Raw genomic sequence first — 18,350 nt, forward strand, 5'->3', positions numbered from 1 at the left:
TTGTGTTAGAGAATTCAAAGCTCTTGGTTTGTGTCCATGAAGTTCTGAATTCTTGTTGTTCTAGAATTCTTGACTTGGACTTGGTGGTGAGAGATGAAGATGGGAACATTTTGGATCCAGAATTAACGAGCACGATTAGTCTCTTCAGAGCTCACGAAATAGCTTCTAAACAGGTGGAGGAAAGATTACAAGAAGAAAAAGTAAGTTCAACTTTTGATAATATCTGCTTATGTTTGGGGTATATTTTCTCAGTAACAGTTTTCAACATTAGTAAAATAACAGTGAAGCCCAGAATTGCACTAAAAAGGACCTGAGAGGCACAGGTACACAGTATATTTCATACAGTGATGAATGGAAGGGAGCTCAGTGTCAAAACATGTTGATGACCTGAAACGATTTCATCCTTCTGGGGGGTGTGCACAGCATTGTGCTTCGTCTGAGGAGGCAGGATCTTAATGACATTGATTTTGTGTTCTCATCTCATGGGAAACAATACTTGATTTTGGATTTCCTCTTTGGTAGGAGTAGGGGAGTGACGTATTCTAAGGTTGATGGGGACAAGGAACACATGTCTTATTGATCTTTTTCATTGTCCATGGCCTTTAATGGTATCTTGTATGTAGTAGTTAATCAGAAATTGATTGACTCATTGAGTCATCCGTTCATTCAGCAAGTATTTATTGAACATTTACTGTGTGCCAGGTAATGATGAATAAGACAGAGATGTCCTCAGAGGGTTGGGGGAACCAAAAATTGAACAAGCAACCACACATGTAATCACATTTCTGATTCATTGCTTGACACTTGAACGTCAGTATCTCTGAAGAAAACCCTCAGTACCAACTGATATGGGATTGGGACCGTTGCACGAGGCACTGTTGTTTTTACTTGGGTACATGCATGTTTGAAAATGTGAAGTGGGGACAAGGAAGTGACTGCATGGATGGCTATGCTGTGTTATTGCAACTAGTTGTGCACGGTTTTCTATTCTGTAGGGAATAAAAAGAGTGAGGGTTAGCGATTGAGTGTTGCTAATGTCAACTTTCTGCTTTATTTCCACTTGCAGTCTCAAAAGCAGAACATGGAGATTAACAGACAAGCTAAGTTTGCTGCCACCCCCTCTCTGGCCTTGTTTGTCAACCTCAAAAATGTGGTTTGTAAAATAGGGGAGGATGCTGAAGTGCTCATGTCTCTTTATGACCCGGTGGAGTCCAAATTCATCAGGTCAGTGACAGTCCCTGGCTGCCGTCTCTCTTCTTTTGCAGTGTTAAGAAAATGGCATCTGAACCACTAGAATCTCGCTCTCGCAGAGAGCTCCTGGTGGACCAGCTGGCCAGACTTCCCAGAGCAGCTGAACCCAGTGCTCTTTTGGGACAGTGTGATGGGGCAGCTGGCTTGGGCTCAGGGCAGGGTCAGCTTTCTTGTGTGTACACGGGTATTTGATTGTAGAGTTTTACTCTTGTAAAGTGTTAAGGACCAAGCAACCAAAGATTGAAGTAATACTTTGTGTTCTATGTTGTCTTCATAGGATTTTATATTTCCAGACTCCCCAGGTATCACTCTTCTCTTAATCTTGCCTTTTTGAACTTTTGTTCTCTATGAATGTCATTTCTGAATCTTTGACCTATTGTTATTTCTCCAACATGATTGGCTAGAATACAATGTCTAGAACAGTGCCTGCTACCTAAAAGCTCTCAATTAATATTTGTTGAGTAAAATATTGTAAATCTCATCTCTGCCATTCCTGTCATTTCTGATATGGTCGTCTCTTTCCCAGTTCTGCTTTTGTCTCTAGTATAACTTTCTCTTTGTCCAGATGGAAAAATTATGGTTTAAATTATGTGTGATGTGTGTGTGTTTAAAACTCCAGTATCTACACTTGTGTTATTCAAAATTTAAAAACTTAGTATATGATGGAAAACAGAACGAGTAGGTGAGTTTTACTCTCACTTCTACAAGGGGATTATTTCTTCTTGACAGTGGAAACATTTTGTATTTTTAGGTCATATTTGACTTGTCATAGGCTCTGAAATAAACTTGCAGTATTTATTTTATACTATAAATGAATGAATGGTGAATTTTATTCTATGGTCATGCTAAATGAACAAATATGCTTTTAAAATCATAAGCTTTCAAATGCCATTTGCAAATAGTTCCATTGCAGTTAAAACCCTAGACATCCAGGCCCGGCCCCGTGGCTCAGTGGTTAAGTGCGCGCGCTTTGTTGCTGGCGGCCCGGGTTCGGATCCTGGGCGTGCACCGACGCACCGCTTCTCCGGCCATGCTGAGGCCGCATCCCACAAACAGCAACTAGAAGGATGTGCCGCTATGACATACAACTATCTACTGGGGCTTTGGGGGGAAAAATAAATAAATAAAATTATTAAAAAAAACCCAAAACCCTAGACATCCAAAATGAAAACCTCCCATGGATTTTGTCCAGGCAGTCCTCGAATACTACCTGTATGGGAAATTACTTATCTTCTCTGCTACTGGAAGAGTAGCTCTATTTGCCGTTGTTGATATTTCTGAACTCAGATAGTTGGCTGTGCGATGGACCTCTGTGGGATTATTTTCAAGTCAATGAGGATGTACATTTGGTATCCTGTTGTATTTGGAAAATTAATTTGCTTTTATTTCTTTGTTTTTCCAGTGAAAACTACCTGGTTCGCTGGTCAAGTTCAGGATTGCCTAAAGATATAGACAGATTACATAATTTGCGAGCTGTTTTTACTGTAAGTGCACCCAAAGATGTTCAGATCAGTCACTCGCCGTTCTAATGATTATTTTTAATGACCTCCCTCTGACTTCTCACCGCACTAGATCATGGGTCCTTGGGATGCTCGTAATGCATGTTAATTTAGTAATAATAAAACGCCTTCCCAGAAATCTTCTGAGTCTCTAGCTTCCCTTAAAATCCCCTTGACAAAGATTTACTCGAGCATTTCTCTTAAACTTGTGTCCTAAGTTCACTTAACGTTAATTGACTATTGTTATTCAGTTTTTTTTGTCATGTGAGTAACTTATTAAAATGCTAAAAACTGGTCCAGGAAAAGAGGCTCAGTCTATCCTTTTACTGTCTGTTTCAATTGAACCTGCATTGAGTAATGGTTCTCCGAAATAATTTATGGAAATTAATATTTCCAGGACCTCGGAAGCAAAGACCTGAAGAGGGAGAAAATCAGTTTCGTTTGTCAGATTGTTCGAGTGGGTCGCATGGAGCTGAGGGACAACAACACAAGGAAGCTGACCTCGGGCCTGCGGCGGCCTTTTGGAGTGGCTGGTAATCCATTTCTCTCCTTTCCCTTAAGTTTCAAGATCATCCCATTCACCCTGAGTAACAGCTGCTGCTGAATACTGGACAGTGGGCTGCTTGATTTATAAGCTTTTCTGTTGGAGAGCAAAAAAATCTGTTAGTTCTTTTCTGTGTGCTCTCAAGTCGACGTGCTGCTCAGGATGCTTCGGTCCTCAAGCTTCAGACGTAAATTATATATTTGGTTTTAAAGTGGATCGCATCTCCTGGGGGAGACTCTGACCCACATTCTCAGCCTGGCGGGGTCATGGGAGGTAGGCAGCGTTTCTGGACTTGGTGATTGGTTGATGTAGGAGCGAATTTGCACAGAATGGTCAAAGAGATAAAGAGAGAAGGAGAAGGAACCGTGAAGAGGACATGGTTATCTTAAAATGGGTGCTTCTTATCTTCCATGTTTGTATTGTTATTTTGGTGACAGCACAAGAGGAGGGAGAGATTAGTTATCTCTGTTAAGGAAGGATAGAAGGGTCCCTGCCAAGTTCTGATTAGTTGACCTCTTTCACTGTCTCTCTCATTTTTCACAATTTGGGAAGTGATTTTCTCTCACTGTTGGATGGTTGCAGTGGAGTTTCATTACACAGCCCTTATTTACTCTTGTTCTGTCTGTGATTCTTAGGATTTATAGCAATGTGGATGTGGGGAAAGTTCTCATTTCTGACACATAGCTGGATTTCTGGTATGAACAGCAGTGGAACACATTCTTTGCCTTGGCTACCGGGAAACTCGGGGCTTAGTTTTTGTTTGTTTGCCTCTTCTAAATTGATTTCATTTTTAGAGCAGTTTTAGGTTCATAGCAAAACTGAGCAGAAAGTATAGAGATTTCAGAATTCCCATGTACCCCCCGCTCCCCGACACACGGCCTCTCCCACTGTCAGCATCCCCCAGCAGAGTGGTTTATTTGTTACAATTGATGAACCGACGTTGACGCATCACAATCACCCAAAGTCCGTAGTTTACATTAGGGTTCTCTCTGGGTGTTTTATATCCTATGGGTTTCGACAAATGTGTAAATGACACGTATCCCCCATTAGAGTATCATACAGAGTTTTCACTGCTGTAAAAATCCTCTAAGCTTTGCCTGGATTTTTTTGAAAAACATATCAAATCATTTAAATAAATGATTTACTACTTCATAAAGATTAATAACAACGATACAGGCATTATAAGAAAGAAGCACATTAATTCAGTTTACTTCCATTTACCAACAGGGCTCTGTAATGGAGTTCCACTGAATTTTCTATTTTTGAGTGGAATTTTGAAGGTGAGATTGCCTTTCTGAGTCCCCACAACCATGGGCTCTGGAAATCTTTTCACATTTTCATCACTTATTACTTGAATATATACTTTAAAATTGTGCCTCTATTTTTCAGAACCTGTAGCAATCTTTTATGTGTAATCTGATATTATAGTTGAAATACCTGTAAATTTTTGGGAATTCTTTTTTCTCTTTCCCACCTCTATGATAGTTTTAACGAAATATTTTACTTGTACCTCAGGTGTATTAGGCTTCCCTTAAGTGACGAGAGCAATCTGTGACAGTATATGTAAGCCAGGGCTCTGTCCAACACTGATGCTGTAGATTCTCTGGTTATTAGATTACCAATAAAGTGATAAGTTCCTACGAGTGCATAGTTAGATTGCTTAAAACAATCATGACATCCAGACCAGAAGCTAACAGTTTTCTCTTCCATTTGATTACAATGGGAATTTTCTCAGCTTTCATAGGTTGACTTTTTTTTTTTTATAATTTTATTTATTTATTGTCCCCCCAAAGCCCCAGTAGATAGTTGTATGTCATAGTTGCACATCCTTCTAGTTGCTGTATGTGGGACGTGGCCTCAACATGGCCGGAGAAGCGGTGTCTCGGTGTGCGCCCGGGATCCGAACCCGGGCCACCAGCAGCGGAGCGCACGCACTTAACCGCTAAGCCACGGGGCCGGCCCCATAGGTTGACTTTTGATGCTCCAGGAAGGCCTAGGGAGGAGGGGAGGAGAGGCTGACGGTCGCAGGCCCAGCCGATACCACAGTGGTGTTTCATCAGTTTCAGCGTGCTCTTTGCTCTTGTTGGGGTCTGGAGTTAGGGGACTCTCAGGAAGCAGGCTAGAGCCCGCCAGCAGTGGAGTTCTCTGTGAATTACTGACTTCCGGGTTCTTCTCTGGAGGCGGGCAGGGAGCCCTGACACAGTTCCTGTTTTTGGAGGCCTCACCTGTGTCACCTTGTTAGAGATACCTGGGCCTCTGTCAGGTGCCTGGAGCTTGGGTCCCTGGCTGCAAGGCTGCCATTGTCTGGTCCCCAGATTTCTGCTGACCCCGGGGTCCCTAGTTGCTTATGTCTGGACTCGTCCTTGGCTCCTTACTTTTCTGTCTCGTGTCCCTAGTACCACTGGTCTCTGGGAGGTGGGGCTCCTGGAAGCTCTCCTGGGTCCAAGTTCTTGCCTTTCTGGCCTACCTTTTGCCCTGTGAATTCTGTGTGTGTGTTGGGGGGTGGCTGTTCCCTGCTGCTCCTCTCTGCCTGGAGGCTTCTCCCTGCTTTTTGGCTGCAAGAACCTGTGTGAAGTGCTTCAGAGACCCTGGGAGGCATTTTTTGCCCTTGTTGGAAGATTTCAGACCTGTTGCCGTTAGAGTCGGTTTCCCGGTCTGAGGGGTGTCCCTCTGCTCCCCTCCAGTGCAGCAGTGGACAACCTGTTATTGTTGGTTACTTGTCTCCACTCCCCGTGTGGTGATGTCCCGTTCATTCCCGGGTGCCGAGCTCCGATGGGGCGAGGCGTGAGGGAGTGAGTGCTCTCTCAGCTTCCGCTTCATTCCAGAGGGGCCCGCTTTCCTTGAGCTGTGTAGCTGGTGTGTTTCTGTAAATAACACGTAAGGATCTGAGTGTTCTGTTTATATATCTTCCAACTTCCTACTGATATCTCCATGCTGAGATGGGGGGAATACATTTCATCATGTGATTTGGCTATGTAGATTTTTGGCACAAAAGGTAAATATTTTAGTGCAGTGGTTCTCAACCCTAACTGTGTATGAGAACAGTCTGGGGAGCTGTTAAAACATATTGTTGCCTGGGCCACTCTCCAGCCAGTTAAATCACAATCTCTGCTTTAACCAGCATCGCCTGTGAGCCACTGTGGGCAGCGCAGTGACTGGCAGGACGCTTCTGTCAGACTGCCTTGCCTACCTCATTACAAGGTGGCACTCAGCGTGGCCAGTGGGGCTTCCTTTCATAGTGCGCGCTTCTAACCCTCTCAGTGCATCCTCCGACCTCACGTTCTCTTTCTGGTTAAGAATGGTCACTTCTCCACCTCACAAAGTTGATCCGCTTTTTGATAACTGTATTCTGTCCATTTGTATGCAACTTCAGTTTCCATATATGAATATAAGTTTGAAGCTTTATCCAGAATAATTTCTGCACATTGTGTCGACAGAGCCCAGTTCCTTAAAATGAGCAAAGGGTTTGTGGACCTGTAAGCCTACAGTTCTAAGTCTTTTTATTGAAAATATTATGTCACTTTTTTTTTTTTTTGCTGAGGAAGATTGGCCCTAAGCTAACATCTGTTGCCAATCCTCCTCTTTTTGCTTGAGGAAGACTGGCCCTGAGCTAACTTGTGTGCCAGTCTTCCTCTATTTTAAATGTGGGACGCTGCCACAGCATGGCTTGATGAGCGGTGTGTACGTCCACACCCGGGATTCGAACCTGCAAACCCTGGGCTGCCAAAGCGGAGCGCGCGAACTTAACCACTATGCCGCCTGGCTGGCCCCCACATGTTTCTTTTTTTTACCTTTTTTGTGATGTAAAAGTGATATAAAATTGTAAAAGTTATCAAAAGAAAAGAATAATTAAAATGTAGTTATTCATAATTCTTTGTAGCTGGGGTTGTACCTCGTGATATTCTGGTGTATTTCTTTCTAATTGTTTTTCTCTGTGTGTGTGGTATGTAATTTTAAAACAAGATCAGATCATACTGTGTCCTTTTTCTTTTTATTCGTTTTTTTGGTTTGTTTATTTATTTATTTAGTCTCTTTAGTCTCTTTTTTATTTTTTTACCATTGTAACCATTTCTGAGTGTACAGTTCAATAGTGTTAAGTATATTCACTTTGTGTATTTTGTACTTTTTATCTTTGAAAAAAACCATTACATTACGAACATTTCATTTTATTAAGGATTATTCAAAAATTGGGGTCTTCGATGGCTGCAATCTGTGGCTGCTCATTATTTCAGCAACCCTTTATTTCTGGGCTTTGAGGATGTTTCTAGCTTTGTGGTATAGTAGGTACATGGTGAACATCCTTGAACTTGGGTGTTTGTTCGCCTCTGACTGTGGAAGGTGAGCACACGGAAGTGGAATTGCTGAATGGATGGGCGTGTGCACCCAAGGCGGACTGAGGTACTGGGGATGGTCTCCTGCGTGTTTCTTTTCTTTTTTTTTTTTGTGAGGAAGATCGGCCCTGAGCTAACATCTGCCAGTCCTCCTCTTTTTGCTGAGGAAGACTGGCCCTGGACTAACATCCATGCCCATCTTCCTCCACTTTATATGGGACGCCGCCACAGCATGGCTTGACAAGCGGTGCGTCGGTGTGCGCCCGCGAACCCCGGGCCATTGCAGCGGAGCCCGCGTATTCAACCACTTGCGCCACCGGGCCGGCCCTTCTCCTGCGTGTTTCTCATCACCTGCCTTCCAGTTTCCTGCTTTTGTTGTCCCTGATCCTCCATCACCATTATCCTCACGCCACCTTCCTTCTCCTACCGCCTGCATTCCAGTGTCATGCGATGTCATCTGTTTGCTGGGCCTCTCACGCCCTGCTCTGTCACACAGCCATGGTGACTACATACAGCTGGACTCTTGGCTTCCTTAAGACTTAAGACTGACCCTCACATCTGAATGTAGAGACCCTGGGCTGTCAATTTGGGGGTGATTCCCCCTCCAGTCCTCCATTTCCTCCTTTGGTGACGGGACCTTTTGAGGCCTAAAGTCTCCACCACAGTGAGAACTTCCTTGGCACGGCCTGTGTGCCGAGAAACAGTGAGGGAAAGTCCTTGGGAAAGTATGTGATGACCGTGATTTCAAAGCCACCTCCTCCGAGGCTTGGGATGGGCAGGCCGGAAGGGTTGTCACTTCTAGAAGTAGCAGGACTAAGGCTGCTTTCAGCGTATTGGTGCTCCGACTGGCGTTGCACTTCTGGCTCACGTGCTGCCTTCCTACGAATAGTTACCGGGCTGCCGATGTGTTCCCGGGCTAGAGGCTGGGGTTTCGGCAAGGGAGTTGGACGATCAGGGAGACTCACAATCACCTGCTGGGATGAGTCCCGTGACAGAGGAGAGAGGTCTGTGGACACATAGGCAGGCCGCCCATTGCAGACTAGGGTGCTGGGGATGGTCTCCAGTTTCAGACTCACCTTGTTCTGGCCCAGAGCCGGTTGTGTGGGCTGCTGCAGAAATACTGGAGGCTGACTGGACTTTGGCCATAAAATGAGCTCTATTTGATGGTTCTGAACTGGTGGTAAAAATGTGGTCTTGGGCATATGAGCATCTTAACAATAGGTGGATCCCGTGATCTAGTGCTCATCAGTCGCCCAAGAGCGCTTGAAGCTGGGAGAATCTTCTAGCAGGTGGAGACTGGAATCCAGGCCATTTGTCTTCTCAGCAACCACAACTTGATGTTCCAATTTATTTGCCATACTTTGACTTGTATCTCTAAACATTCATAGGCTCTTTGCTCTATGAGTAGTACTGGTTCAGTGGAGTGTGTGTGGGTGTTTTCCCCCAGGACACACGTGTAGGCTCCGTGGGCTTCATCACACCAAGCAGGAGGTGGGAATGCTTCTGTTCTGGTCCTATAGATCTCTCTTCCGCTTTTTTTGGTTGGGGAGGGTGGAAGAAATGGAAGTTGTCCACATTTTCAGTGTATGATTATAGTCATCAGGAAATGGATTGTGCCAAAGAAAATAAACGAGTTATGTTGCTCCCTTATCTTTAGTCAAGTGGGAAAGTTGAACAGAGATAGAGAATGTGACCAGTGCCAACTAGGGCTTTCTTAGGATTTCTCACTGTGTTCCTCAGAGCTTGGGCATTGGAGACTTTCTAGCTATCTGACTCAGGGCAAGTTCATTCATTCGTGTCTTTGAGCCTCAATTTCTTCAGCTGTACAGTAGGTGATTGTGAGGATTACCTGTCAAGTGTCCCTTGAAATAGTGTCCAGAAATGCCAGCATGGGGTGGTGAATCGTAGCTACTTTATTGTTGTTTTATTATTGGGGGGAACGCAATAACTTAGGTAAGGCTCCAGAGCCGTACTGTCCAGTATGGTCACCCCCTGCCGTATGTGGCTATTTAAATGTAAATGAATGAAATCTGAGTAAAAATTCAGTTCCTCCATCACACTTGCCACATTTTAGGTGCTCATTGTTATAGAACATCTCATCATCACACCAAGTTCTGTTGGATGGTGTGGCTCTAGAGTGCCAGATGGATAACAGGCAAAGGAATTTACCAAATAGCACTCTGCCATTTGAGCCCCAACCCTATTTGGGCCAATATTTTCAGATAACTTTGTCTTTCAAACATGGAAACACTTTAATCTTGAATATAAAAAAATTCCACCATATAGTTGATGCTGTTGTTTGTCAGAAGACATTCTGATATTCCTTTGTTTGTTTGTTTTCTATGGTTATAGCATTTAAGCAAAACAATTTCTGTTCTTTTCTTGTCCCCAGTGATGGATGTAACAGATATAATAAATGGAAAAGTAGATGATGAAGATAAACAGCATTTCATTCCCTTCCAGCCGTAAGTATGGAGCAAAGTACTTAACCACATATAATAAGGAAAATGTATGTTTGTAATAATTATCTTCATTATTAAGTTTATAAATTCAGAACAAATGGGGATTGATTATTTATTTATTATTTTATTTATAATGAAAAGTCTGTTTAGTCATTGCTATAGCACCTGGAGTTTTTTTGTAGCCATAAGAATCCTGGGTTAAGGTTTGTTTATGGTCTTGGAAGTAGAAGCTTTTGCATGCGATCCCTGAATTGCCTTATCGTGTAGGACACGCAGAGCTACTCTGTTCGTGAATGTTTCTTTACATAATCGATTTATTCTAGTAGCAATTCACATTTTCAAAATACAGTACTTTCAAATTCATCACAGGAGGTTGCTGGTTTTAAAATAGAAAACCAAACAAAATAATGATGAATTCTTTTGTGAAATGAGAGATAATACTTGAAAGCAAATAATCACGCAGCTGACTTTCCTGTCTCGGTTGTTGCTGAGAGTGGACTGTGTCTGTGCTTTGCCGTTTTGAGGATTTGTCTAGTCTGACCTGAAGTCTGTAGAGAGGGGTTGGAAGCTTGAAAGCACTTGGAGGAGATTCATTAAATTGATTCTTGATTTGAAGGCAGATCCCATGGAAAAGGTTGAAAGAATTGGTGTTATTTCCCTGGAGATTAAAGCAAGAGGGTACCAAGATAATGGTCTGTGGCCACTTCAAGGGCATTTCTGCACCTCAAACAGAGGTGGAGAGAAAGAAAGAGGTATCACAGTGGTTTAGGTTAATCGTAAGAGACAGCTTCCTCCTGGGCGTGTGAAATCTTAGGAGAGTAAATGATAAGGCGAGTTAGAATGACCTGTCACAGTGCCCTGCGTTCTGTCTTTTCTCCTCATTTCTGTTATGACTTAGTGGTTTCCAGCTTGAAACAAATTTTATGTTAGAAATCTTACATTGTTTTTGGGTGTTGGCTGAGGGACTCGTGGGGCCTGGTGACACTGAGTGGGTGGCTGAAGGAGTCCTGTCTTGTGGGGACAGGAGATGTGAGGTTGGCTTCCCTGTGCACCACGTGTCTTTACGTGATGGGCCACCCCACTCCCCTCCGGGCTTGAGAACCACTTGTTCAAGATGGGAATAGATGGTTTTCTTTGCAGATAGGTGACTTGTCAGCATCCTGAAACATCGCTCAGTAGAAAATTTTGCAATCTTCTTGACATGAGAGTACCAGAAAACCCTGCATTACGAGCTTGACGCTGGGATCCAGTTATATGTATCTCACCACGCACAACAGGAGACAGAGGTCTTTCTTGGCTACAGTGCTTTAGATTTACTCTTCTGTCCAATGTGGTAACCACTGGCGACATGTGGCTATTTGAATTAATGGCAATTAAATAAAGCTAAAAATTTAGTTCCTCAATCACAATTGTTCGTTTAAAGTGTTCAGTACCACATGTGGCTAGTGGCTGCCATACTAGGCAATGCAGATATAGAACATCTTCATCTTTGCGGAATGTTCCATTGGATAGCACTGCTTTGGAATCACTCCCAGTGAAGATAGTTACAAAGGCAGCACAGTTCTGCAGAATCTGGAAGTTTCCTCAGTAAACAAGGGGAACATCGTCTTTGAACATGGGCAGATATTGAGGTGATAAATAAAATACACTGTAATAAAATGATAATATTAAGTTGCTTCTTTCCCCCATGAGAAATAATGCAGCCCAGTGCTGTTTGGAATGCTGTTTTAGATGTTAGACCTCAGAGTTTCCTGATGCCCAATGTACTACTGAGTTGAAATTACCTGTTGCCTGCTACTGTCTTCTGGGAAAAGTCAAGGATGAGAAAAAACGTGGGTTATTGTTTTAAAAGTTAGAGGGGATATTAGTTTTAGATTCACTCATCTAAATTTCACTGGGACATGTTATGAGCTAGTTGAGATGGCGTGTTGCCACCATCTTTTTGTTTTTTAGTGAAAAGTCCACTTTAAGAAATACTACTACGTGTTTAACTCTTATTGTAATTTGTGATTCCTTGCTCCGTTAAAAGAAGACTAATATGTAGATTAATATTTGCAGTGTTAGAAAGAAAAAAGTAGCCTGATTTTAATAGCAAAATAAGCAGTGAAACCAGTTCTTTGGGAAATGCCATGCTAATGAAACAGTTTTTTGCTCCATTAAAACTGATTTATGATATCACAGGATAAGTTTTAGGGAAGGAAGCACAGTGTACATTTCTCTCTCTTTGTCTTTTTTAATGTGGTGAAGTAAATTAAAACAGTCCTCGGCTCTCTTGAGTAATGTGGGCTCAAGTGATGAATAACACTGTCCTTGTTTCTAGAAACGATTTTAAACATTTTGTACATGACATATTTTCTTGCTCATTGCACATTGTGCTTTGCTGTGCTACCTGGTATTTTTCTTTGCACGTGTTGCCTGTTTGTATTTATTCTCTTGGTCCTAGTGCAGCTTTTATTAAAAGCTCCTGATCCGTGGGCCCCGAAAATGTGGATGGTTTATATTCATAACTGTGTCACAGTTTCACTTTTCAGACACAGTAGTTGTGTTCTCCAAAGACTATGCCATTCCTTTCACGTTTAAGTATTTTAGGCTACATTGAGTACACAGTCTGATGGAATAGAGTGATCGCCACCCAAGCTTCCCAAGCAATTAGGTTGGAGGGATTTTTTTTTTTTTTTGTCTTGATTTTGCTTTTCCCTTCAAACCACCTGGTCCTTGACCTACGCTATAGTCAGGAATTATTGAAATTGCAGAAATGGCCATAAACATTCCTTGGGATTAAATGCCATTCAACCATGTTACTTTCAGATAAGTTTCCTTTTTTATTGTTTAGTAGAAATGGAGTGGAGGCCTGGTGCACATTTATTTCCTGGGGATAGGATCAACCTCGTTTGCTTTACTTCTCTTGTGTGGTTCAGCATTTTCCTGATCAATGCTCTTCCCTGTCTCTCTTGTCACCTATCCCATCCTTTGTCGTGCGTTGACTCATGATGACTCTCTCTCACACTCGGTGACGATGATCTCTTGTGTTCCCTTGTTACCGTGACCTCTGGGTCTCTGTGCCCCTTTGTCTCCTGTGGTCTTGGTCGTCCCGTGCCCTCCAGGCTCGCGTTGGACGACGCCATTCGACACAAGCCGCTGAACATGTCATCCCGTTTTTCACCCAGGGTGGCAGGGGAGAATGACTTCCTTCAGACTGTTATAAACAAAGTCATTGCTGCCAAAGAGGTCAACCACAAGGGCCAGGGTACGTATTCTATTGATTTGTTCCTATAAATGTCCATTTACATGACCTTGAGACAGTGCTGTATGGTTTGATGATGATGATGATGATAATGGTGATGATGGTGATGATGATGTGATGATGATGATGATGATGATGAGGAAGATGATGGTGTAATGGTGATGATGATGATAATACTGATGATGGTGATGATGATGAGGAAGAGGGTGATGATGATGGTGATGATTATAACAAGGCTAATGATGCTGCTGCTACTGATGATGATGATGATGGCTGTGTTGGAAATGGTGTGTACTTGTTGTCCCTGATTACAGCATATGAGAATTTTCTTGCTTATCACCTTTCTAAGCATTGCTGAGAGCCAACCTCCTGGATGAGAGGGGAAGACTGAGTAGGATACAGTTACATGTTCGGAAGGAGCCCAGAGTTGATGAGACTGGAAGCAACTTATTTGTTTGCCTTCCTCAGTCTTCTCCAGCCATCTCCTCTCTCCCTAACCATTTTTAAAAACACTTGAATGACTTCACAAGAGAACATAGTAACTCTCTGCTGGATGTTATTTCACCTTGCTGTTTACAGAAACATGGAGACATTAGACATAACCCACCTTCCCTGTGCTCTTCTTCTGTCATGCACTAATCACTGCCACGTTGGTTTCTGGGGCCCCTCTTCCCGTACCCCTGGGAAAGTGGCTTCATATTGCAGAGTGACTCCCCTTCAGTTTTGTAATGGAAGGGATTTCTCCTCCTCAACTCTCCGTCTTGCACTCATCATTTTTAATCCCATGCTGACAAGTTTCCCAGCAGCTGACTTTCTGTTGGCAGAGGCAATGAATCAATCATCTTGGGGGCTGGTGACAGTTGGCACTCAGCTGGCCAGAAGGGCTGCCAGAAAACAACTGTTTGCTGAGGCCCCGCCTCCAGCCCGAGGGCAAGTCACCTTCAGAACTTCTCCTTCCTAATGCTGCTTTTAGCACCAGTGGGAAATCCACTTCTCAGTCCTTGATTAGATACAGACTTAGCATAAACTCAGCAGAGCTTAGGTGAATAGACCTGGTTCACTGTCTAGTTACCTTATGTAACTAGACTTTTAAGAAAAAATTATCTTGATTGATTTCCCATTGTTCTAAAGGAGAGTGTGAATTGAGTCTGAAGAATGTTCTGGAGGATTAAGGGGACCTTTGGCTTTCTTTTTGTGTGACCTACCCCCCTCCCTGGCAAACAACAGTGAAATGAAAACCCCAACCCAAAATGGTAATGAAACGTGGCCTCTATAGACAGAGCAATTTTAAGCTGACCCAGGACCCATCTTCTCATAAATTAACAGCCCTCCCAATTTGCACTTTAATTGAAAACCACGAGGAGGTCCAATTAACACTCTTTCGATTGGAGCCACTCTCAGGCTGGGAGCGCCAGGCCCCAGGCCCCTGGCTCCCATCGGATCGTGTTTCTCTTGCGGAGTCATCAGAATTTTGATAAACTTTTATTACACAGGAAAAGTGGAGATTGGTGTCAGGCGCACAGGAAATTACTCGGAAGGAGGACCTACAGCCTGCCTCTGTCAGTCTCACAGGTGTTGTGGCCAAGATCTGTGTCACTAGAGGCAGATGGGCTGGTGCCAAGGGCGCCCAATTCCTTGAACTCCAGGGGAAGGAGGGGTGTTTTCAGGGCACTGTGAGAACTGAGAGACAAGAACATTGTTTTCTCGAGGGGACCGCAGGTGCCTTCCTGAACCAAAATGCCCTTGGGCAACGTCACTGGGTCAGTTTTACGTGGAGATGGAGGTGAACGCTTCTCCAGGGCTCCCTCTGGGGCCTATTTCAGCGCATTCCAGGGAGACTGGGAGAGCTGTGGCCCCGTGAATGCAGCACAGAGTTAGCGGCTGGGTTGGCGGGGCTTTGCCCATGGAGCTCCGTGTTTTCATCGGTAGTGACCTGGGCTTGCCCTGAGGCTTGCTTTCCATCAAGTCACTGTCAAGAGCGCAGGGCAGTGGGAGGGCCGTGGAGGAATATCCGTCCTCACTGAGAGCCGTGCGATTCCCGCGCTCGTCCATTCGCACTCGCGGCCTGTCCCTCCTGAGCTTGTGTCGGCGCTGTGGCCCATTTTACATTTACATCCAACTGTTTGCTTGTCACGGTTGACAACATCTTTTGTATTTAGCCCAAATGATTCTGAACCCTGAACCCAGAGGTGCTGGGTGTTTTATGTGGACGTGAATCCTCAAACACCCCCAGACATCTGTTCCTATTGTTTGAGACATAATGGGTGCTAATTCCTTTCATTTTTTAGTTACTCTGGTTAAACAGAAGTCAACCTAAAATGAACTTTTTCTTTGAAAATTGACCTCATTTTCTCCAGTGAGGAAAGTGTTTTAAACCCAATGTAATCAGGAAAATTTACTTTCTGTGTTTAAATTGTGTTACAACACATTGAATTGTGTGACTAAGTTACTAGTTTATGAACTAAGATAGTTGAGCAGGCTGGTGTTTTTGAGAAAGAAAAGGTGTTTGAAAGACAGGATTTTAGAATGATGTTATTAAATGTTTATCTTTGCCCTCTGTAAGTAATTTTCTCACCACATCCTGCAAGTCTTTGAAAAGTGTCTTCGAGTTAGATTTATCCCAGGGACATGTGTTCCTTTGGGAGGTTTTGGGACTCACATTCCTAAGATTTGAGAAACTCTTAGCTGCGTCCTGGTGTCCCCAGTAGGGACTAGGTCCGTGTCAACTGCAATGATAATTCCCCTTGCACTCCTGTGAGTGTCCCTTTCACTAGGTTCGCCCTACTGGAGCACAGAGCCAGGGGTTAGGTGCCGGCTCTTCAAAGGTCCATCTGCTCACCTGTCCTGCAGGTCTGGAGTGGCCTGTGGTGCTTTTGTGTGAATTAGAAGAAGGGGGCCTGTCCTCTGGGTGAGTGGGGAGATGGAGTCAGTGCCAGGGCATATAGCATGGTGAGCAGAATGTGGGCTGGATTTAGCTCCCACTTGCCTTTCTTTGCCAGTTGCCTTGTGCAGTGCACATCCTGAGCAATGACACAAGTGCCCCGTCTGGATGCCACCCTCTGACATCTCTTTAGAGATCTCTTTTTATTGGTTATGCTTCTCTCCTACTTCTTGAAACTCTCCCTATCCTGATCTGGAATTTTATATCTTAAGAAGAAAGAAAAAGGAAAAAATATAGAAGGAAAGAAAAGAAAAGGAAACCAAGGCAAAAAAAAAAAAATCTTAAATTGAATAATGCATCTGTATACTGTCTCTCTCTCTACTCCACTTCTGATTTCTTAGCAGAGTAGCTTACACCTGCTGAGAATCTCTCTGATCTTCATCTTATGTCCTTCTTTGTCCTCCTCCCACCAGCGTTTGCCCCTCCTCTTGCACCAGGAGTGCTCTTGCTGAGGTCCTCGGTGACACCCTGGTTGCCCAGTGCCACAGACACTCTCCTGTCCTTGGTGAGCAGAATGTGGGCTGAATTTAGCTCCCACTGGCCTTTCTTTGCCAGTTGCCTTGTGCTGTCGGCCACATTGACCCTGTGCCCTCCTGGTTTTCCCTGTTTCTTCTGGCCTCTGATTTCCTGTGTCCTCCTGCTGGCTTCCCTTTCCCTGGGTGAACTCTCAATGTCGGGAATTCTCCTGTGCACAGTGGGCCCTCTTCTTTCTCTCCTCTCTCTGTGCTCTTGCCCTTAGGACGTCTCCCTGGGATGCAGGGTTTCCTGGCTCAGGGAATGGTATAGCTGGCACCTGCTATTGGTATTGCCCACAACTGTCACCATCTCCGAGAGCCATCCCTCCTTCCTCAAGTTCTGGTTGGACCTCCACACTGGGTACTCCACCCCTACCACCAGTGGAGCTGAAGTCCCGCCAGTGTCCGCCTGGGCTCCTGTGGTGGTCTCTCTGCTGGGATCGTCAGTTTGCTCTAAACTCACACCTACCCAGTCCCACGCAGCCACCAGAGTACTGTCAGTTCAGACTCTGGTACTCGCTCCTCCTCCGGGCCTCCCCACTACCCTTCAGATGGACCACAGTTCCTGCCATGGCCAACAGGGTCCTGCAGGGTCAGGGCCCTGCCAGCTTCTCCAGCCACATCTCACACCTCTCCCCCCTGCATCTAGGGGCTCCAGCACCGGGCTGGGCACGAGTCTGAAATCCCCTCAGTTAGCGTCGGCCTGTCCTCCAGATCTCAGCGTGATGTCCCTTCCTCAGGGGAGCCTCTGTGATGCCCGGAATTGCCGTCTTGGGATATGCTCTCCACATGTGCTGGACTTTTTCTTTAGAAAACTCTTTGTATTTGCATATTTCACCAAGAGACACAGTTAGCATTTGGCTCGTGGAATGGAAGTTAAGTCCCTGTCAGGGATATAATGAGTGTTCACCCTGTGTCTGCAGTGCCCAGCTCGTGACTGGCACACGGTAGGTGCCCATTAGATACTTTTGAATAAAGTAGAGGGACTATCTAGATGGCATGAGGAAAGGGGGTTTCACCAGATGACAAAGAGTAAAGTGTCATCAGTGACTGTGGCCTTTCTCAACCATAAGTCTTGTAAATCTTTGCAGAGGACAGAGATGTCTCCAGGCCAGTTGCTGGAAGATGAGGCAGCTGTGGGGTTTAACCACAGTGTGCCGTGTAGGGTTTAATCATGCAGAAGCATCCTCCGATGGCGTTCCTTGTGTGGACCCATTGGATGCTTTCCAGTTCCACTTAGAATGCAAGTTGTTTGTAGACAAGGTCTGGTGTGTGGTTTTCCCATTTGTCTTCAACTGAGCACAGGGTGCTGAGCTAAACAGTAATGAAGGGCTGGTCCATGCTCCCTGAAAGCATGCATCTAGAGGAGGAATAGCTGGACAGGCAGACACACACGCACATGATAGTAGTGTAAGTGAGGACAGGTCCCTTTCTATTCTGATGAGCACATGGAGTCCCACAGAGCTGAGTGATCAGGGAGCAGGCGAGCCAGGCCCCTGACGTCTCAGGGATGGAGACCGTGACCTGCCAGCTGACAGTGACAACCTCCCTTCCCACCTGGGA

The 18,350-nt window shown here is 44.6% G+C and overlaps 1 protein-coding gene across 3 annotated transcripts in view; it reads left to right on the forward strand.

The window, feature by feature from the left end:
• The window catches only part of DOCK1 (dedicator of cytokinesis 1), a 505,015-nt gene that overhangs the window by 74,985 nt on the left and 411,680 nt on the right, over positions 1–18,350 (forward strand). For 2 of the 3 annotated variants that reach the window (XM_014794062.2, XM_087432851.1), the window contains 6 exons: positions 65–200; positions 1,067–1,224; positions 2,654–2,735; positions 3,148–3,283; positions 10,018–10,090; positions 13,192–13,334. In XM_014794062.2, the coding sequence (XP_014649548.1) occupies positions 65–200; positions 1,067–1,224; positions 2,654–2,735; positions 3,148–3,283; positions 10,018–10,090; positions 13,192–13,334 (728 nt within the window). The remainder of the gene's footprint in view (positions 1–64; positions 201–1,066; positions 1,225–2,653; positions 2,736–3,147; positions 3,284–10,017; positions 10,091–13,191; positions 13,335–18,350) is intronic. The other variant, XM_014794063.2, reaches the window with a different exon arrangement.

The sequence above is a fragment of the Ceratotherium simum genome, chromosome 6 (assembly GCF_057802395.1).
Source record: "Ceratotherium simum simum isolate JZ-2026a chromosome 6, ASM5780239v1, whole genome shotgun sequence".
In the NCBI taxonomy this organism is placed as follows: domain Eukaryota; kingdom Metazoa; phylum Chordata; class Mammalia; order Perissodactyla; family Rhinocerotidae; genus Ceratotherium; species Ceratotherium simum.